Below are 24,670 nucleotides of genomic sequence, written 5' to 3' on the forward strand. Positions count from 1 at the left end.
TTATTATTATTATTATTATTATTATTATTATTATTATTATTATTATTATTATATTTATAATGTATATATGTATATATTTATAATGTGGGTTGCAAGGGCTGCACTTTATCCACCTCTGTTTTAAGACACTGAAGGGGCATAGTAAGTTTTTTCTTTTAAAAAAATGATGATTCAACTCTTGCATATTGGAAATCCAGCTAATATGTTGATTTGCTTATTCTCAGATTTCTCATTCTCTTAGCTATGCATAAACATATTTTTTTTATTTACTTTCTGTGTCAGGGCAGCAAATGAAATTATTTACATCAGGGAGTGCATTTGGTATAAGATAAAAAAAATACTCTTGGAGAGAATGGCTGTAAAGTAGCTTCAGCAAATAATATTTATTTATTTAATATCCTGGCTTTCTCCTAGCTCAGGACAAAAAGAGCTGTTGTGCTCTCAGAGCACATTCATGAACTCATGCATGTTCTAAATGCATACGCCTATAAGGGATCTTGTGTGACAATAGTGCATCTTGGGAAATTGGAGTCAGAAACTCACATCCAAAGAGTAATTTTGTTGAACACTCAAGAATCAAAATATACAAAATGATTGCATTAGGGAATAGCGAGTAATTGTAACAGAGTTTCATAAAATGGTAAGCAGTACAGAATACAAATAACTAGCTAACAGACCATAGTTTCTGTAGGACGGGGAGGTAATAACTGAAATGAGCAAACTCATGAGGCTGAGAGGGTTTGGAGTTAAGCGATTGCAAGTTTTAGAGGTTGCTAAGAGAGAGAGGTTCAAGCAATATGATACTTACTCTCTAATACGCATATATACACCAGAGGAAGGAGAGACAGATGAAGGGAGCTGCAAAATGCATGGAAAATATTTTCCCAAAGGTAGATTTTAAGGTGACTTTGACTGCATCTGAACTGCAGAAATAATCCAGTTTGACACCACTTTAACAGTCATGCCTCAGTGCTGTGGAATTCTGCGATTTCTAATTTGTTGTGGCATCATACCTCTCTGATGGAGAAGGCTAAATACTGTATCCATGACAGTTAAAGTGCAATGCAGATGCAGCCAAAGTTTACATCTCCTTGGTCCCATTACATATTCCTGGGAGATGTTGAAAAGTATTGTACTCCTATTTGGAAAAAAACACAAAGAAGAGGAGGTGAGCTAACCAAAGTCCTCTATACCAGAACAAGACTTTCAGGAAAGACTTAATGAGATTCTCTGGTCAGAATCCCAGATTCTTGTAGAGGATCTGAAATTTCAACTGGTTCCCCTAGAACAAACTAGCATTTGAAGTTGGGGTCTTGTTAAAGGATTTGAAGCCTGAGGTCAGGAAGTTCTTAAACAAAAGGAACGTCTCAAACCAAAGGGTGTCTGTCTGGACTTAGGAAGGGAGACTATGGTCATGATTAGTATTGTAAAGGCAAGTTTTGAGCTGATCACCGTAATCCCACAGGTGATGTTCCCTTTCAGAGCCATTTCCTTATCATAACACATTATTTGCCATTTGCAAGTATTCTGGGAGAAGCAGAAACTTGTTTGGGGGAATTCAGTGATACCATAATTTAATTAGTGGCATAGTAGTTTGAATCTTGGATTACAACTCTGGAGATTGGGGTTCGATTCCCAGTTTGGCCATGAAATCTACTGAGTAACTTTGGGCAAGTCATATGCTCTCAGCCTCAGGGGAAGATAATGGCAAACCTCTTCTGAACAAATCTTGCTAGGAAAACCCAATGATAGATTTGCCTTAGGATTGTAGTTTGGAAATTACTTGAATGCACACACACCCCGCCATTTTTGATGCACCTGTATTGGTAGTTAATGAAGCCACATTATTTCAGTATGGACACTGGTTATAGGATATGACTAGAAAAACCTTTTGAGTGAACACTCCTCTGTACTTAACCAAATAGTCAAAAGTTGTTCTGTGTAAACATACAGAAAAATAGGATTGTAATACATGAAGACTGGCTGAAAACTAAAAAAGTTATTAATGTATTTCAGGCATTTATATACTGTCATTCATAATCTGTGATTCAAAAAGTGGTTTACAGTACAATTAAAACAAAAGACACAACAAGAAACTACATAATAGCTGAACTGAAATCAATAAACAACGCAAATAACAATCTTATAAAGAAAGAAAGGGGAAAACAACAACAACAACAAAAATTTGTAGCACCATTAAGACTAACTAGTTTTTATTTTAGTGTGAGCTTTCGTGGATATAAACTTTAGATGCAGTACAAAGTGATATGAAGGCTTCAGGTATAAAGCATATTTATACACTTGTACTACATCTGAAGAAGTGGGTTTCCATCCACAAGTTAGTCTTAAAGGTGCTGCCACATTTCTCCCCCCCCCTTTCTTTTTATGCTGCAATAGACTAGCACAGCTACTTCTTTAAAAACATCTTATGCATTTCTGTTCAGAGGTAAGCACTATTGAATTCAATGGAACTTACTCTCAGGTGGGTATAGTAGGTTCCCCACCTGCATTTTCAGCCAGATAGGCATAGGTCCCTATCAAAACCTTTTCAGTCCTACACAGCTTGGGTCTAGACTGCCTGAAAGACTATATCTCCCCTGTATGCCATTTAAGATTGTCTGGGAGGGCTTTTTCTCCCACATGCCACCATAACAGGTGTCTTTGGTGAGGACACAGGAAAGAGGCTTCTCAGTGGTGGCTCCCAACTTTTGGAACTACCTGCCCTGGGAGGCTTGGTTGGCTACCTATCTCCTTTCTTTCCACCAACAAGCAAAACCCTTTTTATTTGAGCAGCCTGTGGTGGCTTTTTTAATGAGGTGTGTGAGGCCTTTCTCCTTTCTTACTAGTTCCTAATGTATTTTTAAACTGTTCTAATTTAATGTTTCTGTAGAATTGTTTAATAGCATCTAAAAACTTTTAACTTCAAATAGGTTTTAGGTGCATTTTGTTAATTTGTTGGAATCTGTTTTGGGTCTTGTATTCAGAGAATGCTGGGATATATATTAAACAAATTAAATTACATTAAAAGTGGTATATATATTAAATGAAATGAATAAATAAAGTTCTAGAAGCCATATGAAGAGTAGCTTAGGGACCTGGATAGGTTTATCCTAAGAAGGTTAACAGGTGACACAATAGCCATGTTTAAATATTTGTCATGTTGAAGAAGGAGTAAACTTGTTTTCTGCTGCTCCAGAGACTAAGAAATGGAACAGTGAATTCAAACGATACTAAAAGAGATACCATCTAAACATTAGGAAAAACTTCTGATGATGAGAGCTGTTTGACAACGAAAAATGCTGCATCAGAGTGTGATGGAGTCCCCTTCTTTGGAGGTTTTCAAACAGAGGCTGCATTTCCCTCTGTTAGGAGTGCTTTGATTGTGTATTCCTACATGGCAAGGGGTCGGACTGGATGACCTTAGTTGTCTCTTCCTACTATGATTATATAATTGTCTGATTTTATGAAATAGTTGTTGTTGTTGTGTGCCTTCAAGTTGTTTCCACTTGGCAACCCTAAGGAAACCCTATTGCAACCCTGTCTTGTGGTTTTCTTGACAAGATTTGTTCAGAGGTGGTTTCTCTTCACTTCCCTCTGAGGCTGAAAGAGTATGACTTGCCCAAGGTCACCCAGTGGGTTCCTATGGCCGAACCATGTACTCAGAATCATATTACAAGGATCAAATCCCTGGCTAAAAAACAATAAATAAATAAAATAACATCATTTTGAACCTGTCCCAGTAATGTAAAAGCAATAAACACACTTTTATAAAACATACCCAGTGTAATATGCTTGTAGTAAACTTCCACTGAGCTTTGCACTTGCAAAATTTTCCAGATAATCTAAAGGAAAGAGTCGCATACAGCTGATTACAGAGTGTGGGTTTATGAGTGCATGGATCACTGTGAGCAGGCTACACCATCCAGGAATGCCCAAAACCAAAATACCAATTGAAACTGATAAAAAGCTAAAATATGATGTCACTTTTTTTGTATGACTACTATTAAATAGTCATTTATTTTATATAAGAATGCCAGCTACATAGCATATTAGAATATAATATAGTAGTTCATTTGATTGCATTTTCTGAGACTTTTAGGTGAGAGTGAAAGTGGAATTATGAGTGAAGCATGCTCCTTTTTCGCCTCCATATTTGCTTGAAAATTCAATTTCAGGGATGATTCTGTATTGTTTGGATTGTGCTAATGTCTTTGGGAATTAAAGGGAGAGGGGGTATAAATTGGAAAATGTCACCCTAAAATCAATAGCTAGACTATATGTACATCATGGGTTCTGAAGGATTGTCTTGGTTATTATGAAGTCGTAGTAGAATTGTGAAAATATGACAGGTTCTTTCCAGATCCTCATTGATTGTTGAAAGGTTGACATACTTTCAATTATTTTTCTATGGGACTTCAGACCACACATCATGCAAACAGAAAGGCTGAAGTTGGGGTTAAAAATTGTGCAGAGCTGCCATCTTGTGGTTTCTTGAATACATTGCTGTTCCAGTTGAATAAATCCAAGGCAGCTGCCCTCTGAATGAATGCCAGTGTCTTATTGTGTTACATTCTTAACAAAGATTGCTTATGCTCTGAATTTTGTGGGTTTGCACGCAGTGGCATGCAGTGGACTTTGAGCAGTTCAGATTTTTTTCTTCTTTTTGAAAAAAGAAACCATCAAGAACAGGATAAGCCTTTTACAAATAAAGTTAAATAGTTAAGTTTGTGAAGATTTTTAATGGGTATAAATTGTTTCAGTACATACACTCAATTAACAAAATGCTCCAAAACTCTTTAAAGAAAAAAAAGGGTCATTTTCTGTAGTATCTTATAAATGATTCCTTTGTACTCCACAGCAATGTGCTGAAACATTATGCCACAAAGAATCTTGTATACATACAAATCCTGTATTTTAAACTTTATGTCAGATTATTAATCACAGGGAGTTAAGACCTGCATGCTATTAGTCTAGCACAGGAATCTCAGTGCTGTGTAATTCAGGCACTTTATTAGTTAATTGTAGCTGTTTCTAAACCATAGCAACGGCAATAAAAATTCTCCTCACATTCTGAAAATCCTTTTCGGAAGCAAGAAAATAATTGGCATATGGTAGAACTCTCTTTATGAACTCTCTAAAAAAGTTTTATTTTTGGAAGGAAAGTTGTTAGCAGTGTCATTTGATTGTAGGATTTGGAAGCAGACTAAAAGGTTCCTGTTAGGTGTATAACTGGCTTCATGCTATTCACATAGAAAGAATGTGAATGTTAATCTCCAACATAAATGGGAATTCTTTGACCACGTGGAAAATCAGAATATGAAGGGCAAAGTGGCATGCTATTCTGATGATGGGAAAATGGAAGGAACACAAAACTATCACAATTATCCTCTGTCACAAAACATGTATAACTTAACAGTTATAGCAGTCTTTTTGTAGAAGGGTTTTCAAAGAAAAGTGCCTCACTCATTGAAATGAGAACAGAGCCATACCTGTCTTGATCTTTCCCATGGCCTGCATACCAATCACACTCTCTTGTCAAATGTGAGAAAGAACCCTACACACAAGAACTCACCATACATACATTGCCAGTGCACACATGTACAGAAACTCCATGTGAAAAGGGATCTTATTGTCCCCCTCACATGAAGGACATGAAATTTATATAAATACAGGACCCCTTCTCACACTTTATAGCCTGTGCAGCCTCTTCATGTGTGTTTGACTTTCTAAAGGTTAGTCTGAAACTCCCAGAGGTACAAAGGCTAGGGATACTAATGGATGAGGAATGAGATATATTCATTTACATTCTCTTCTTGCAGTAAGGATTTATTATTTGCTGTCACCATGATGTTTGCAAACTTCAGAGGTTCCTGAAGTTACTAGCACTGAAACAAGCTGAGTGATTTATGGAGGCCTGAGCTACACAACTGAAAATGTGTCAGGTCCAAACTACATGCTTTACTTACTGTGCAGCTTTGATTTTTGTTTATTAAATGATAGATCTGTGGTGAATAGCATAGTTCCTGTCTTAAAGTAGGATGTGCTAAGGGAACAGAACCCTACCCCATCCCAGCTTGAGACTTAGAAGAAATCGTATTATTAATCCTCCTCACTACATGCTATATTTAAGGGTAGAAATTCTACCTTGTACCTGTAACTGAATAGAAACTGAAGATGTGGCAACCCAATATGAAGTAAGCACAGCATCACTAGGGTTGGTGTCACTCATGTGGGAACTCACATGCATCCCCTTGTAACCAGACCATACAGAATCCTTAGTAATTTGACAAAACCATCAATAATAGAAAAACAGGCAGCAGCAAAAACAACAGCACGTGCTAGTAGTGCCTGCAGATAAAACATTATTCAAAGTGTCATTGTTAATGGGTAATAATGTCAGCTCTGACCAAAGCGCATACACATTAGAAGGTTCAAAAAGTACATTAGCATAGTTTTAGCTTTGTATGTATATTAATACAATATAGGCTTGGCTTACAATAATGTTTTTGTGGTTTTAACTAACTACAGGGATCTTTTTAAAATAAAAAAAACAGTAATTACGTTCTGATGAAACACTGCACAAAATGTTTATAGACCATCATTTTGTACTGAACTTAATAGATATAATAATACAGATCACATGCTATTGCATTTTAGAAACTATCAGATGTATCTACTGAGTTCCAGCTCACTCCAGTGACACAACAATCCTGACAGTTACAAGATAGCATTTTTGTCTGTTTGAAAAACTCACTAACAGCACACAGGAGACCAGAATCTACACCATTCAGCTTGTGCTACAAGCACAGGCTAACAAGTTTTGACAGACAGATAACAGGATTTTGAAATTTAATTAATGGGCGGTAACTAACTTTCTTCTTATTTTATGCAATTAGAATTTGTCAAAACACTTGTGTTGCTGCTTGAAGACTTTCTGTTCTCATAAGGGACACCCACTCTTTCCCATCTGCAAGACGGTCTTCTTATTTAAGTTTTTAGGTAGTACAGTTCTGGAACAGGAGCTGATACAAGATAGATTGGTGTCTACTACTGGTACATATCTGGCTAACTTACAAAAAGATGACAAGAATTCTGGGACCCAAATTTCAAAGAGCAACAATAATATATTGAATAGATTATGAAATGGGGGGGGGGGGGGCGGAGAGAAGCTGGTGGAATCAGGACTAACTTATAAAGATACTGCACTTCATTTGAAATCTGGTTGTTGTACATCTTTTGAGACATTTCTGACTTATGGTGATCCTAAGGCAAGTCTGTCACTGGGTTTTCTTGACAGATGGATGCAGGTGACTGTTGGCAAAAAGCTTCAGGTTTTAGATGTTTTTGGATTTCGGATTTCCAGATAAAGGATGCTCAACCTGTACAAAGACCAAAGTAAAACATATAAAACTCATTTATTTCCATGGCTGGTCAGAGATTTGAACCCTGATCTCCCAGTGTTCTAGTCCCACCTCTGATGTTCATGGGGTCACCATACATCAACAGGTAACTTGAAGGCACAAACACACACTATACTGAAGCCTGGTAGTTCATGCTAAGCAGCATGTAAGGTGACAGACAAAACTTTAAATGCAGTGTTCTCAATGGAGTGGGGTGCAATACCAGTTCTTTGCTGGCTTTTAAAGCATACCACTTCATCTCAATGGATACACATGGATTCTGAAACTGAAGTAGAAATAAAGCAAACCTGAATTGGAAGCCTGTCATTTGGAAGTACCAAAACGTGTAAAGAAACTGAGGGGCTGTGGAGAAAGCCCCACTGCCCCTTTTACATTCAAATTGGCACCACAGCAACCGCATGCTGCAGCCCCAATCTGGCCTTTGCAGGGCATGATAGTCACAGCACACAGCTTTAAAGAGCTTATTTGGTGCTGTTTCGTGTGGATGCAGCACCAGAGGAGCTCCATGATGCCATGTGGAGCAGCGTGTGGTGTCACGTTGCCCTGGGGGCAGAGTTGGGGTGTGCGTTGGTCTTTAAGGCCGGTCTGCACAGGACCTGAATCTAGTCACAGTGTGAGTTTGGAAGAGTCAACTTACGTCTTTTCTAGCAGCAACATTGTAAGCATGCCCACCTCCCACAGCATACTTGATAGCTACCTGAATGTAAACCAGAATTTCAGAGAACAGCAACAGCTCCTTTTGTCAGGATCTACAGTTCAGAATTCTTTTTTCCCCAGATGAACTGTAGATTTTGAAAAATAAAGTCTAATAGCATATAACTACATTTTACAACTGGATTAACTGCAGTCATAGTCATTTGGAAGAGCCTACAGTACTCAGAACACATAACATAATTTATGTAAAGCTCCTTAAATTAATTACCTAGTATGATTTGCTTATTCTCCAGACATGGTGGATATTACATTTCTGATTTGGCTAATATAAAAAAGGCTGTTTACCCAATAGGATAGTATATGAGTTACCATTTAAATGTTAGAGATACTCAGGCAGGTAATCAGAGAGCCTAAAGAGATCTGGCCAGCTACAGGAAAGGCGGGCAGATCAAGAACATTGTTAAAATAAAATTAAACAAGCCATAGAATTAAAACCCTTTACAACAAAATCCATTAAAAGATGCAAGATAAAAAAATTCACACAAAAATATATAATTAAAAATAGTTAAGAATAACTACATTGTTCTTGTTGGGAAAATATATGTTGGTTCCTTGCAAATGTTCTGTCATTTTGACTGGTTAGAAATTTCACCCAGCATAAGACACTGTACTAAGTGAGCGTGACATGCTTAATATAATAGCTTAAAACTTCTCCCCACATTTCTTTTTCTTTTTTAAATAATGGAGTATTCGCTAATCTAGTGTGATTGTGGCCTGTCTCTCTGGTTGTTGCATGATGAATATTTATTGTATATAATGCCAATAAAAAAAGCACATGTATCTACAATGGAGATGTAAAAGTATGAGCAATTAAGTTTCCTAATTTTCATTTAAAGTGCAAAGCATTGCTAAAATACACTCTTAATAATAACTTCAGATAATGTCTGTTTACTTCAGGAGTTTGGGGTGCATTTGGTGCATCTGTGGCCCTGATCTTCTCCTGCCATTGCGCAGTACTTTCCTCCACGAACGAACGCACAAACACACACATATGAAGGTGCTGGAAGTCCATTTCATGTTTTGATAAAAAGCTTTTATTGTTGTTAATGTGATGTCATATAAACGTAATGGGATCCTGTGAACCACTTCTCCTGTAAGCTGTCAGAAGAAAGCAAGTCACCTTTTGCTTAACCAGGAAACAAGATGGTCTGGAGAAGCTAGAGCAAAAACAACTTCTAAGGCAGACCCAGGACTATACTTTGCTCACCCTTGCTGCTGTTAGCTTGTTCACCTCTCCTTCACAGTCCACCAGTAATTTATTTTGAAGCCTGCACAGACTTTCTTTGCTGAACTTGCAAAGAGCACAGTTTGGCATGATAGGCACTCATCCTCATCTGAGAACAAATATGCCACTATATAAAACATTGATGGTTCATAGGGGCACATAATAAGATAACAGCTTCATTTCAGGATAGGCAGATTTGGTTGCCATCAAAGAAACAATTCAAGAGCATGGAACTGTTATTTTATGAAACAGCACATTATTCCTTAGTCAATAATTTGGAAAAGAAATATGTAGCATGATGCACTGACACTGTATTAAAATCAGTTATTTTTAATCCACTCCCAAAATAACATTTTGGAAATATGCTGAAGTTGCATTTACACTGGCTGTTTTTTAAACTGTTGGTCTGGTTTTAGAGCTGTTCCTAACTATTTTTAAAGGAGGAGCTTGGACTGTTTTTAATTGGTTTATTTAATTATTTATTAAATGGTTTTAAAGTGTTTTTATTGTTACACAATGCCACAGGGACCTGGCGGGATGAGAGGTGGTGAATGAATGCCTTGACTTAAATAAAAAATAAATAAAATGGAATCATCACAAAAAAGACAGCAAAAAGTTTGTTCTGTTTTAATTTAAATGTTTAAATGCACCATCAGTGCCCTCCCACCTCTTATTAAAATAAAGTACAGTAACAGTGGATTCCAGTTCCTGATACATGATCCTGCTACAGGGCAGATGGTTTCATCTAGGTCTGACGGTGAAGGGTCATAACTCAGTTATAGAGCAGTAAGATGCTTTGCAGAAACAAAAGCACTGGGTTCAATAGCTGGAATCACCAAATAGGTCTAGAAAACCATTGGTAGTCAGGGTCAGTATTAATAGGACATGGTTGCACTCATGTCCTATAAAACCTACAAGGCTAGAACAGTGTGGGGTATGAAAGTAAAGCATGTACCTTTCACTGTCTACAGCTAGGATAAGGGTGGGGAAAGTATCACATTTTCTCCCTTTTTATCCAAAAAACAGGGAGAACTTCCACATTGAGCCAGGCTGTGGCAGTGTTTTTCAGCATTTCCTTCATCCCTTCTATATTGCCAGTTTTTCCACACTTGTTCCTAAAGAAAATCTTTGGGGGAAAAAAATCTTTCATGTGATCAAAAAACTGAAAGATCTGTACAGCGTTAAACAGCAGCTTTCTCCGTCTGTTCAAATGATGGCGTGTTGTATAAGTCACTATGACTTGCCAATGCACTGGAGAATCAATCTTGCATATAATACTTTAAAAAGCGATTTGCATTTCTTTTTTGCAAGGGATCTGAGAATAGGAATTGAGTTCTGTTCCTTATGTCATTGATACAATGACAGGCCTATGCATATCTACTCTAATAAAAATCCTTCTGAGTTCAGTGGGGTTACTCCCGAGTAAGTGTATGTACCTCTGTGGCCTAAAACCTTAATGGCCTTGTTATTTAAAAAAAATTCAGGATAGAGGCTTTTTGGAATGAATGTCCTCTAGTTTATTTTTCTGTCATGTAGGAGGAAGCTTCCTTACTTTCAAAATAAATCTGTTCTGACATTTGGGTATTGATTGGTATATCCCCCCTCCCCACTCCCTCTTTAGGCTTTATTCATTCTTCCAGTGATCTAGATTCTTTGGGTTAAGCCGTCCCCCTACTTTTAAAGAAATTAAGTCCTTTATGGATCAGAGGAAAACATGTCCCCCTTTTTAAAGACAAAGTTGTTTGTTCATATCTTTGAGACACATTCTTTCACTGTGTGATTTCTAAAGTATTAAGAAATACTGAATGCTTGTTTCCTTTTGTGAACTTTAAAATCCAGTCAAAATTTAAAAGCACTATTATTAAGCTGAATGAGAGGCCTATAGGCTTTTGCACCTCTCCTGCTTTCTTGTTCAAGGAGGATTCCTTCATAGATTTGTTGTCCCATTGACTCTTAAAAGAGTTTATTAGATTTGCCAGTAAATGGCTGATGTCTTTGCCAGTTTTAGCAAGACTGTCACAGGACTGTTTCTAGTAGGCCTTGAAAACTCTTGGCTTTTTAAAAAATGCCACACACAGTTATTGTTGGTTGGCTTGTTTTTTTTTTTTTAAGCTGGTTCACAAAAGAGAAAATGGAAGACACTGGGAACAAAAGGGAAGGACAATGCAACTTTTTGGAATGTTTATTCAATTTAGGTAGAATTTACTAGTACAGTAGGTCATTTGGACAGCTCCTATGGCAAGATTTTCAAAGACTGATAGAGGTTGAGTCTCTCTTATCCAGAATTATGAAATCTGAAATATTCCCAAAATCCAAAACTGTTTTCATGGGTGGTTGAGATAGTGATACCTTTGTTTTCTGATGGTTCAGTCTACATAATTTCATTTCATACACAAAATTATCTAAAAACATTGTACAATGGGCCCTTGGTATCCATGGGATCCAAAACACCTCTAGTCCCAATCATTTTAGATAAGGGAGACTCAACCAGTTTACCAACAGTGGAAAGCTCCCGAGATTTCTACATACTATTACGTACAACATGATAGGGAGTTTTATCCATACATGGCTAGAAATTGAAAAGTCCAGATCAAGACACCCACAAAGCTACATTGCATACAACCAGAAAAGCTAGGTGGAATATGAAACCCTTAATCCTGTGCTGCTTAATGTAACTGCAGGTGTGCATATTCTTCCCTCTCTTTCCCTTGTCTCTAACTTTTCAAGACTCAATTTCCTATCTGAAGTTCAAACACAAACTCACCTCCCACTCTGGAGGAAGGGAAGAAAAGGTACAAAATTCATTACAGAAGTAAAGCTCTTCATCATTGCACTTTGCACACACTATTTTATTTAAATATACTCATATTTTAAGATGTCTGTTATTCTAGGAGCTAACAACTTGCTTTTAATTGATTCCAATGCTTTTGGCAGAATCAGTAGTTCCCCCCTCCTTCTCTCAGCCTCCTGTGTCTGTAAATGTGCATCAGAGGGCTAGTAACTCATTAAAACTATGCCACTGTTGTTGTTGTGTGCCTTCAAGATGTTTCAAGAATATATGGCGGCCCTAAGGTGACCCTATCGTGGGGTTTTCTTGGTGAGTTTCTTCAGAGGGAGATTGCCATTACCTTCCCCTGAAGCTGAGAGCATGTGACTTGCCCAAGGTCATCAGGTGAATTTGCATGGTTTTTAGTATCTTGGAAGATGTCATTGCAAGTCAGAGGGGGAGAAAAACTTGATTCCCTTGTTGTTGAGTATGGACTACTAGGATGGTAGTCTTTGGTGATCTGTGTTGCACTGTGTTGTGGTGGCGGCAGGGGAGGATAAAATAGTTTCTATCAGGTCCAGTCTCATATAAACCTTTCTCTATTACAGTTTTCTTCACTTGGGCATTTTAAACTTCATAATTCAATTTGGCTTTTTGATATAGGAATATTTGAAAATACTGGGGGGGGGGGGGAATGTTAGAGTAACTTGACGAGACAAATCCTGGACTGATTCTATGCAAAATTTTGCACAAAAATGTAATTTCCTCTGCAGAAAATTGCTTAGTTGTGAACATACTCTATGCATTTAGCTGGGAACATATTTTAATTTGCACATGGTTGTTTTGCACAGAAATCAAAATGCTGTTTCCTGCACTAGAAATAATGCTGTTTTCTGTGCAAAATAACTGTGTGAAAATTTTGCTCAGAATAAATCTCAGACTGCAAATACTGTAGTAATTGTAAACTATGCAGTTTTCATTAACTTTTCCTAGCAAGAAGAAAATTACTAAAACAATTTGTTGCTTCCTTTGAGAACAAAATTAGCAAAGAATTACACCCCTAGTATATATTGATCCTCCTCCTCTTCAAGCTACGTGTTAAAGTTGTTGTTTCATACTGGAGTATTTAAACCAACACCTTTATTTTGAGGCTCTGCTAACAGGGGGAAAACATCACCATAGCTAGAAAAACCTAGTAATTCGTGGATTTACACACATCTACATTGCACCTATACTGTAGAAAAAAATGCAGTTTGACACCACCTAAACTGCCATGGCTTCATCCTACATCTTGGGATTTGCAGTTTTTTGAGGCACCTGCACTCTTTAGCAGAGAAAGCCAAAGACTTGTAAAACTATAAATCCCATAATTCCATAGGATGGAGCTACCACACTTAAAGTGGTGTCAAATTGCATTATGTCTACAGTGTAGATGCACCCTATGTGGGCTAACCAGTATGGAAGAGGGACACAGAGAGAAAGACATCAATAGGCAGGAGAACTGGGAGAAAGAAGAAGAAAGAGGGACTGAGGGGTAAGGCAGGAAGAAGAGTAGGAAGAAGATGAAGATGAAAAGAAATAGATGAGAAATGAGAAGGGAAGGAGAAAACATCTAGCCAGGAGTTGCAAGGAGAAGGAGATGAAAGGATGAAACAGGGAAAGAAATGAAATCAAGAATTTGAAAAGAAAAAGAATCAAGTAGTGCAATCCATATGCACCTGAGACCAACAAAAGAAACTGTCCTGTGACTTCAACCATCTAGGCCGAGTGAGGAAGGTGGGAACAGAACTGGGAAAGTTAATAAGAAACACCGTGAAGTACTAATACTGCAGTACTATGCTCACTGATGTTTGAGATAGCAATCCCAGAGCAGCTCAATGTTTCCCCACACTGACCATTTCCTTCCACTGAGCCTTGGTGCAGTTTGGGTCCCAAAAGTTTGGAAGGATGAGGATGTAGAGAAGGGGATGGACCTGCTGGTGACTCTACTACAGCTATTATGAAGCAGCCTGCAACAAGCACTAAGAAGTACTGAAATTAATCTCATATGTTTTACATTTTTTTAAAAAAGGATTCATATAAAAATTAACCAGGTTTTCTAATCCATTGAACTTTCTCTCTTATTTTAATATTATGCTGCCAATAAAAACTTTGAAGGCAGCATTAACAATCACAACAGAGCAAGAAGTCCAGCAGTAAAATATAATAACCAAATGCTGTGCTTGTTTGATGGCTAGGAAATCACCTGGAGGAGCATATGTACTGAAACATCCCAAGGGTTCTCTGTGATATTGCAGTTAAATATCTGTACATATACTTTCACTGCATATATGAGTCCTTTGCTTGGTTCATCAGTTGGTCCTTAATTCCCTTGACTAAACAGGGTTTCAGAGAAAGTGTCAGACGTTAAGTTTGCAATTCTGTACCCATATATCTGGGTGTAAAGTGAACTGGAGTTGGTGGTACTAGGAGCACTTACTAGGCATGTATAGGACTGAATTATCAAGGTCACTTTGGCTGTGCATTTTCTGTTACAATAGCAGTATCTTTTTGTGGACAAGGTACAGAAGAAATTACTAGGGCTGTCATTCCAAAACATTGTAGCTTTGTGGCCTAAGGACACAAAATATGTGACATGTGCCATTTTTTTGCAAAAACTGAAAAACAATAGAGGGAACAGGAAATTAGATTGAGTTCTGAATAAACTGCTGCAGCTTTCCTTTTGAAACTTCACAGGCTTGTTATTTAGGAAGATCTCCTATGCTCTCTGTAATTTTGGTCCAGAAAGAACATACGGAGATTCTGTCATGTTTGGATACCCTCAAAAGGCAATTGCTGCTTTTGCTCAAGGTCCCATGAACTTATTTGTGCATAGAAACAGTTTCTTCCAAACAGATTATTAAGCCTGCAAATTTCCTCTAAATCTAAGAGATAGATAAATAATATTAATATTAATTAGAACTAATTATTAATTAGAACTAATTAATATTAATTCCATCCTCCTCTTCCTGACCTTCTCCTCAGGAAAAAGCCAAGTGGTGGTGGAGCCTTGCCTAGCCTTCTCCTCCACCACATGGCTGTCTCCTCAGAGGAGGTCAAGTGGTAGAGGAGCCTTGCAGGGCAAGCATTTGCCCTTTCTTCTTCTCCACCACTTGGCTCTCTCCTTAGGAAGAGACTTAGCAGCAGAGGAGTACTGATATGATTTCACATCTTCATGGGCCATCCAAAATCCTTTGGTGGGCCACATGTGGCCTCCGGCTGTATATTGTGCAGGCCTGTTTTAGTCTGTTCCAGTTTTGACAATTATAACGTTATACCCATTTTTGTACCTGCAGTGATAATCAGTGGGAAACACAGATCTTCAAATGTCCAGATTTTAACTTAGTTTTGAGATTGGTATTGAGCAGACTGGTCCAGATTGGCAATAGTGGGCCAGTTTCAGAAGCATCTAACTGAGGTTGCACAGGGACCCCACCCCATTGATTAGATGTGGATGTCATATCACAGCCTAGGTGCTTAACTTTCAAAGTGCTGAAGTGAGGACTTTGGGAAGTAAAGGTGGCTCCTGCCACATCCCTCTGGATTTATGTCTCTTGCAAGACATAATTTCTTATCAGTCTATAATTGGAACTTTTCCTGTATCCTCACATATTTAAAAGTCCCACATTCTCTTAGCTGAAACAATATTCCCTCCTGGCAGCTGTGCAATGCTGTTATCAAGTCTTTCCTGAAGTAGGTCTCTTGATTGGTCAATAAAGAGAACTCTTTAGTATTATTACCAGGGGCACACTTAAAACAGTTCATTAAAAAATTATACTCAGAAGCACCTCCAGCAACTTCCTGACATCAAGGACAAGTTGTGGGACTTAGGGAATGGGAGGCTGAGGCTTGTAAAGTATTAGGACATTTCTAACTGTAGAACTTTCCAAAGTAAGTTGCCTGAGCTAAAGTGTGAACATTTTAACTATAAAAGTGTAAGACTAATATTTCCACTTGCAAGCTTTCTCTACATGTTATCCAGCTACTGAGAAGAAAAGGGGCTGAATATTTATGTGGTATGCAGAGATTGTCAGAAGCCAATGCATGCTGTCTCAGCCCTTCTGTCCCATGGCATGGTATGTGCTGGAAGTGGCACTTGTCATTAATTGAATAAGAAGAGCAATTATTTTCATACTAGCTAAAAAACTGCCAGCCCAGCCAATTGTGGGCCATCGTTATTCCTGTTAGGAATATTCTAGCTATAAAAGACAATAAAAACTAGTTGTCTGTTCCTCATTCTTATTCTTATTTTAACACAAAGCAGTTTGTTTGCCTTGTGTGAGTGGTCAGCAGAATAGCAGAAAATATTGTGGGGTGTTGTGCTCTGTAGACTGTACAGGGAAAACTGAAGGAATAAATAAAAGGCCTCCATCCATCAAGAATGGTGGCAAAATGACTCTTTCAGTGCCAGCTCCAGGTTTTTGAGGGCCTATGAACAAGTCCTTCTCAATAGGCTACTTTCCTTCAGTGAATTTATAACCTGCTGCTGCTTTTTCTCTTTTCAATTGTTGTTGCTGTAGTGTGCTTTTATGTCTGACCCTAAGGCCATGATGGTGAACCTATGGCACACATGCCAGAGATGGCCCGTGGCACCATTTGGCCTGTCATCCAGCAGAGAGAAGGTGGAACAGATGTGCATGCCTGTTCTGCCTCCTCCCAGATCTTTCTCAGGCTCCATCTGCCTCTCCAGGTCGGAAAAGAAGTCCCCCCACCTCCAGCACTGGGTAATACTCAGTGCCAGGAAAAGCTTTAGTTGGGACACTCAGCCTTGAAAAGATTTGCCATCACTGCCCAAAGGCAAACCTACCACAGGATTTTCTTGGAAATATTTGTTCAGAGGAGAATTTGGCATTGCCATCTTCTGAGAGAGTGTGACTTCGCCAAGGTCAGCCAATGGCAGGTCTCACAGACTTGTACTCCAATGCTCAAACAACTATACCACACTGGCTCCTTTTTTCAGGCAGAGGGGCAATGAGCAGAGAGCCAGTGAGAAAGCAGACAGTGGCATGAACTGCTTCAACTTGTCATCACCACCATTGTTAGGCCTGCTTACACCGTCAGCTTCTTTCTTTCTCTCAGTCTCAAAGGCCCTACAAGATTGCATCCTGATCCAGACTAACATAGTTATTTCTTTGGCTGCCTCTGCACTGCAGAAATAATGCAATTTGACACCTCTTTAAGTGCCATGGCTCAGTGTAGTCAGTTTTTGTTGTCAGGATTTGTAGTCAGTTGTGATACTAGAGCTCTGTGACAGAAAAGGCTAAATAGCTCACAAAATTACGAGCACGGAGCCAAAGCAGTTAAAGTTGTGTCAAATTGCATTATTTCTGCACTGCAGATGCAGTCTTTGTCTAGGTTTTGTGAGAGGCAGGGCAGCCATCAGGTTGCAAAAAGGAGCAGGTCCAGGAAGTTCCTAGTGATGTGGTGTGGTCCTTTGGCAGTTGCCCAGTCATGCCATGCCTTCACCTAGCCTGCACACTACATAAATGAGAAAAAAAGAGAAAGGATAGCTGGCATGCCCACCTATGTTTCCAATGCAGTTAGCTGGTGCTGCCAAGTAGTAAAAAATGTCACACCAGGACTGAAGCCTGTTCAAATGCTTGCTCACCCATGAAACTCACTGCATGACCCTTCCAACAGTCACAATCTCTAATCTAATGCTTTGGAAAAAGAAGGAAGGAATCTTCTTAACTAATGGAGGAAGAGTGGAATTGTGTGTGTGTGTGTGTGTTTACCTGCTTTCACTTGCTTTTGTAAAAACTTTTCCCTTTATTTTTTACCTTGGGCGATAGGGTCACCTTAGGGTCTCCATAAGTCGGAAATGACTTGAAGGCACACAACAACAACAACAACAACAACACAACATATCTTATAAACAGAGTAGTTATTGAGTATTTTGGAAGGTACAGCTGTGACTATTTAAAAATATATATTTTTGAAGTGTTCATGTCAAATAAGGCAATATAGACAGAGAATATAAAGGAACCAAGACAAAAAAATTAAGGCTTCATTGCCAAATGCCTTAAAGATAAAATATTGATTTTGCATGTATTTAGAATGCCCTTTGCCTTAAGGCAGGCCTGTACAGCATGTGGCCTGCCAGAGGATTTCAGGTGGCCCTCGCGGATGTGGAACCAATTTCAAGCCTCCTCTGCTGCTCAGGTTTTCTTGACAGAGTTTGTTCAGATGAGATTTGCCCTTGTCTTTCTCTGAAGCTGAGAGAGTGTGACTTGCCCAAGATCACCCAGTAGTGTCCATGGCCAAGTAGGGATTCAAATTTTGGTCTCCGGAGTCATAGTCCAATGCTCAAACCACCACACCCATAACATCCCTCGTTCCTTGTGTGTCCTTTCTTATTTAAATTATAAGCTCGAAGGCATGGAACTGTCCAATTAACTATGTATAAGCTATTCTGGAAGACCTTTTGTTGATTCAATAAATAAATAAACAATACAATCCACTATTATCTTTGCTTAGCATTAAATTTAAGAACATTAGAAACATATGCTGATATCTCTCTCTCTCTCTCTCTCTCTATCTATAGAGAGAGGCAGGTGATTAGTTTCTTAGCCCTGCAAGACTCAAACTTTAAACTATAGCAAGCCTGTTATCTAGCCTTTATTACTAGGATAATAGTTTAGTCAAAGCATTCTGTCACCTCTGGACTTGGAATCTTTTATTATTATGATTTGCTACTGTTTATTGTTTATCCTTTAAAGGAAGCAAATTGTACTGCAAGGAACGTCATAGGAAAAACCTAGAATTTATTTGTGAACAACCCAAAATTTGACCTATGACGAGTGCGTTTTGAAAATAAAAAAAAAATGTACAGTATCAGATTTCACAATACTGCACAGCTCTTTTGATCCAAAGTGTAGATTTAACTAGTCACGTTGGGCCATGTGCTTTCACAAAGCCTTAACTTCTTGTAAAGCAGGAAAAACACTTTAAATACAAAGGGCCATGTCCCATTGAGAATTTGAAAAGAAAATGATCTTAATGGAGTGAGTATTCAACCTCGTTAGACAGCAAATCTATGGGTTATTTTTAAGCTAATTACTCAGAATTAAACAAAGGCTCAAGGCTGTTTGCCTGAACAGGAGCTGAGGCCAAATTAAATTGAAGCTGAGATATTGTTTTTGTTGAAAATTCAGCCTAGAACAGATCGGATTTGGCAGTGTTGGAACACTGCCTGTGGTACCAAAGTTATACTAAGCAACAGTGATGTGTTTGACTTTCCAAAATGCTTGCTTTCGGAATAGTTGCTGAGAGGAAATGCAGAAATGGAAAATAGTAGTTGCAATCTACTCTACCTCAATGGGTAGTCCTGACATGACAGATAAATATTTAGTAAATATCCTGGTCATTACTTGCAGATTGACTGACCTGTGAACCACAAGTCAATAAAATATATACACTAAATGAATGCTAAAAAGTTAATGATTTATGCCAGAGGTATGCTTTGTGAGAAGGATGAAAGGTTTGCACATATGAAAACAGATGTTTTTAAAACTTATCCTAAGGCTTCTAAATCATACCCCCAGCCCACGTTGCTTTAACTGCCCTGTCTGTAGTTTTGTTTGTCCACAGTTTAGTTATTTTTAATGTTTTTTTTGGATTGTAAGAGAGAAAATGATTGGGACTGTACAATTTAGGTGTGTTAATTCAATAAGCTCAGATATAAAACTGAATGTCCATATGTACTGATACTGAATGTCCATATGTACTTAAGTTGCTTAATATACAGTTCAGCCATTAAAGTAAAACTAGATGTGCCAGTTTCTATCAGGAAAAAAAACCCCACGAGGCAGAGTTCAAATTGAAGGATGCTCATTAAAATTCTATATTCTATTCCAGAACAACATGAGTAACACCTGGCTATGTACATACATAGAAACAGTACCAAGTTTTGTTGCTGTGTCCTGTTAGTTTTTTTTTTACAGTTGATTTAATTAATTTATTTGAAATGAAGGTTCTTATCTGGTAACGTTATCAGTAGTCACTGATTCTGTATTGCTTTTTATATTATGTCGGAGCTGCAGCATCTGTTCTTAGAAATACATAGTTTTCTTGCAAAATTACCCTGAAGTATCCACACTATACTGCCTCTAGGCCAGAGCATTTGCACTACAGACCAGTAACAGCTTGAGCAAATTGATGCTCAAAATATAGCTTCTGAGAATGCTATGTATGTTTTGCTCTGTTCTCCATGCCAAAAGGGAACCTGTGACAATACAATAGCAGAACAGAGGTGCAAAGGTGGAAAGTCAGGACTGGCTCGTATTGCCATATTTAACTGACCCTTCTCTGGATTAATTGTCCTGTGTTCCCATACAGAAAATACTGTTTGAACCTGAATCACTCTTTGATGTCCTTTGTAGAGATTTTCACAGTCATAGTGGTACAGCCAAAATGTTTGCTGAATTAGCATATTTTATTGTTTTTTTGATGTAATGACAGTCACAGTAGTTTCTTAGTCCTGCAAGATTCAAGACCAAAGCAACCTTGTTGTCCATACATTATTACTAGAACAATAGTTTAGTCAAATCATTTAGTCATCCCTTGACTTGGAATCCTTATTATTAACATTTGTGTCTGTTTATTTTTTACCCTTTTAAAGAAAAGAAAAAAAACTTCCACCATATAGAATGTCTTAGTTAAAAAAAATTGTGGATGACCCCAATGATTGAGCTGTAACAAGTATGTTTTCAAAATAACAAATCATGCACAGAAAATACTATTTGAACCTGAAGTACACTTTGATTCCCTTTGCAGAGATTTTCATAATCACAATTGTATCAGAATATATAGTTTTGGTTGCAAAAATTGCTGTCGACATGCATCTGTGTCCTATTTATCAATACAGTACACCTGTCACAGCAAAATGTGCATCCAAAAAAAGATTGTGTGATAGGCCTTCAATCTCTAGACATTAATTTTCATAGATTAACATAGACCAGGAGTGCTAATCATGCGACTCTCCAGATTTTGTTGGGGTGCAAGTCCCAGGGATGCTGGAGTTGCAGTTGCATTCGAACAACATCTGGAAGGTTACATGATTGCCACTCTTGTCATTTATTATCAGATAATGTCATCCCTCCACATTTGCAAGTTGAGCATTTGTGGATTTGATTATTTGCAGATTACAGTATTTGCCCTTGCCATCTAAAAATATGTTCTTTCTAGGCATCTGTAGGTCTTCCAGTGTGGTTTTATGGTCAATCTGTGCTGGACACTGACCATAAGTTTCACTGGAGGACTGGTAGATGCCTGTAAAAGTGTTGTCTCAGGTAAAAAAAAAAAAGGCAGTCCTATACACTGGTGCCTCGGGATACGAAATGATCGGGTTACGAAATTTCCGGGATACGAAAAAGTTGGATTGGCAAAAACTGTTTCGGGTTACGAAATATTTTTCGGGTTACGAAATTCATTTCGGCGCGAAATTCAAATGCTGCAAAGTGCAGCTATAGGCTTTCCAGTGCTAACGGAAAGCCTTTTCGGGTTACGAAATTTTCGGGTTACGAAAGGAATGGCGGAACGAATTAATTTCGTAACCCGAGGCACCAGTGTATTTGCATTTCCCCCACTTTCACGGGGGGGGGGGGAGGTCTGCATCCCTAACCACCACAAAAGTTGCGGGCCAACTGTATATGTTTGTAACAACATGCACATGCAATATCTAAATTTCACTGTTGGTTTGTGTCACTTAAATCTTTGTACTTTTACAATTATTCAATCTCAGTATGCTGCTGTCCTCACGGAGAACATGTACAAATGAGAGTCCACATTGTCTTCAATGGGGACAGTTCCTTGAGTAAAAGATGGTAAACTTGTTGGGCAAGGGACTTCTGTGTTCAAGTATATCACAACCTCAAGAGTTGAGAACAACTTTATGTGTGGTTCAACAATACCATTCATTCTTCACCATTGGTTATGATGGCTAAGGCTGATGGGAATGCTATTTACTCTTATTTGGAAAGCTACAAGTTCCCCAGCCCAACAATCATGCATTAATGTGCTTTGTACAACGTATCCAGATATAGTTTTCCTGCTTGGCTTGGTAACCTAGTATCTTGTCATTATAATAATCATATTCTCATGTATTCTCTACAGGTAAAAAACCACACCTTTGTGCTTTTTCTGAAGAAACTGTCCCTGTGGCAGCTTTACAGTTCAACCATCGAAGAAATATTTCAAGAGAAAAAAGTGCCAGTGAATCTAAACTGGAGAGGCCAACTGCACCATCTACACCAGAAAACAAAATCAAAGAGCCCTTTCCAAAATACTTGGATGATAAATGTTCCCTAGATTCAAAGAGGCTGACGTTTCAACAAAGTTGTGATTCCCCTTGCTCCAATAAGACTGTTGAATCTCCTTCTAGTATCAGCCAGACATGTTCTTATGTGAGACCGGATTTGCAAACCTCTCTGGAGATTCAGGACAAGCACTCTAAAAAGAATTCTCCTAATATGCATGAGCATTCTACAGTCAATAAAGATAGTGATATACCAGAGGAGACCCCATTAGATCTAAGTGAGAAGTCATCTAGGGCTGATTCATGCAATACGAATTTTACCTCAACTCTGCAGGCTGCTTTAATCATCCACCCATGTCCTTACTGCAGTCATAAGACATATTACCCAGAAGTCCTGTGGATGCACAAAAGAATTTGGCACAAGGTCAGTTGTAACTCTGTAGCTCCTCCTTGGGTTCTTCAAAATGGATTCAAGAGTATAAAAAATAATGCAGTTTTTATGACAAGAAGTGGGCGCACTGGACCCCCTCCTGTACTTGGTGGTAAAGAATGCCAGCCTTTACCTATAGCCAGATTTACACGTACTCAGGTGCCAAGTGGAATGGCAGGATCTAAGATAAATTCCTCAGGTGTTGGTATAACTGCTAAGCCTGGGACTGTCTCTAAAGATGTACCATCCACTGGTAGTTGTGGACCACAATCTTCAGAAACTGATGGATACAAGCAGCCCAAACTCAACCACACCCATGAACAATATAGCACTGTACCCCAACAGCCCCAATTGAAAGTAAAATATGAAGTGAACTCCAAGTTGATGCAAGCAGGAAGCATTACTAGATGTCCCACACCTTCCCAGACTGTTGTAGCTAAGCCCATTTCACAGGTCTCCAACAGCAAACAAACAGAGAAATATGCACTTCCCCAGATGAGTGCTGGGTTTTCTCCTTTAAGCAAGCATTGCACATCAGATCCAGGGAAGGCCAAATTTTTCTCTCCACCTCAGTACCACCCTCCATGTAAAACTGAGCCATACATTATTCAAGAAGATTTGACAGTGCCTCAGCAAGAACCTAATACCAAGAGAGAAAATGACATGAGGGCAATGACAAATTGTACAACAGGATCCAGAACAAGTCCTCTGACACAACCTCAACCTCAGAGTAATGCAGCAGGTCCACCTCCAACTGTACATTCCACCAAACAGGAGCCACCATCTGAGGGGCATGAGAAGCATTTAGATATTTTAAACATCTTTAAGACCTCCATTCCAAAGGAACTTGCTACTCTCTATCAAACATGGGGTGCCAATAGCCCTGTACTGGACCATGCTGGTAAGAATCCCAAGGACTGACTTTCTGGTATATTTTAATTAGTGAGTGTTGTTAATATTATAGGGTACTTGAAACAATTGTGTTAATGACTATATTTGACTAGCTTACTTGATTTCCTTAACTATCCCACACTGGTGCAGTTAGACATATGTAGACTAGCATCATGTTAGTGGCATACACATGTGTAAGTTTGCCTTATGCCTGTCTATGTCCTTCTTGGGACACTGCAGGGGTTGGTATTCCTTTCCTCTGCGACATCCAGAAAGCCTGCCACCAGACTTATCATCATACAGCCTCTGAAGCCCACATGCCCATTCCACACCTCAATGGGAAATGGGCAGGACTTGTTATGCCACCAGATACAGAATGATCACAGCAGCACTGAGACCTCCTGAGGACGCTAGTGGATCTTAGTGCTGATGCAATTATTTTGCATCTGGCTGCAGAGACATAAGTAGATACATCTCTCATCCTGCTGCTCTCCCACAGCCATGTGGTGGGGGTGGGGAGGACTTCAGAGATTTACAGTAAGTCTGGGATGGTGGTGATATATGGCTCTGCCTGGTGTAGGTCTGCAAGCAGAACTACACTGCTGAGACATGCAGGATTTCAGCCTTAGTTTTGCATTCTTGAAACTGAAACCACAGTCAAGTGCTAGATCAGGTTGACATCCTGTCCTCTTTAGTATGTGTTCAATAAACATCTCTTTTAGACAGTATGATACCTGGGGGATTTTGCAGAAGTTTCATCTGTGTATAAATTCATGGGAAGCCATGTTGTCCATAAGACAAATTCCAGAGTTTGCCTTTATTTGCCCAACGGAAAGACCTAGAAACTTTTGAAGGTTTTTAAAATTGGGATGGGGCTGGAGGGAAGATACTGGAGTCATGTAGTTATCATTGTTGCCTTCTAAGAGGA

At 38.7% G+C, this 24,670-nt stretch overlaps 1 protein-coding gene across 5 annotated transcripts in view; it reads left to right on the forward strand.

The window, feature by feature from the left end:
• ZNF516 (zinc finger protein 516) overlaps window positions 1-24,670 on the forward strand; it is a 151,479-nt gene that overhangs the window by 99,036 nt on the left and 27,773 nt on the right. For all 5 annotated transcript variants that reach the window (XM_042462449.1, XM_042462448.1, XM_042462452.1 and 2 more), the window contains exon 3: window positions 22,280-23,752. In XM_042462449.1, the coding sequence (XP_042318383.1) occupies window positions 22,280-23,752 (1,473 nt within the window). The remainder of the gene's footprint in view (window positions 1-22,279; window positions 23,753-24,670) is intronic.

The sequence above is a fragment of the Sceloporus undulatus genome, chromosome 4 (genome assembly GCF_019175285.1).
Source record: "Sceloporus undulatus isolate JIND9_A2432 ecotype Alabama chromosome 4, SceUnd_v1.1, whole genome shotgun sequence".
NCBI classification, from domain to species: Eukaryota; Metazoa; Chordata; class Lepidosauria; order Squamata; family Phrynosomatidae; genus Sceloporus; species Sceloporus undulatus.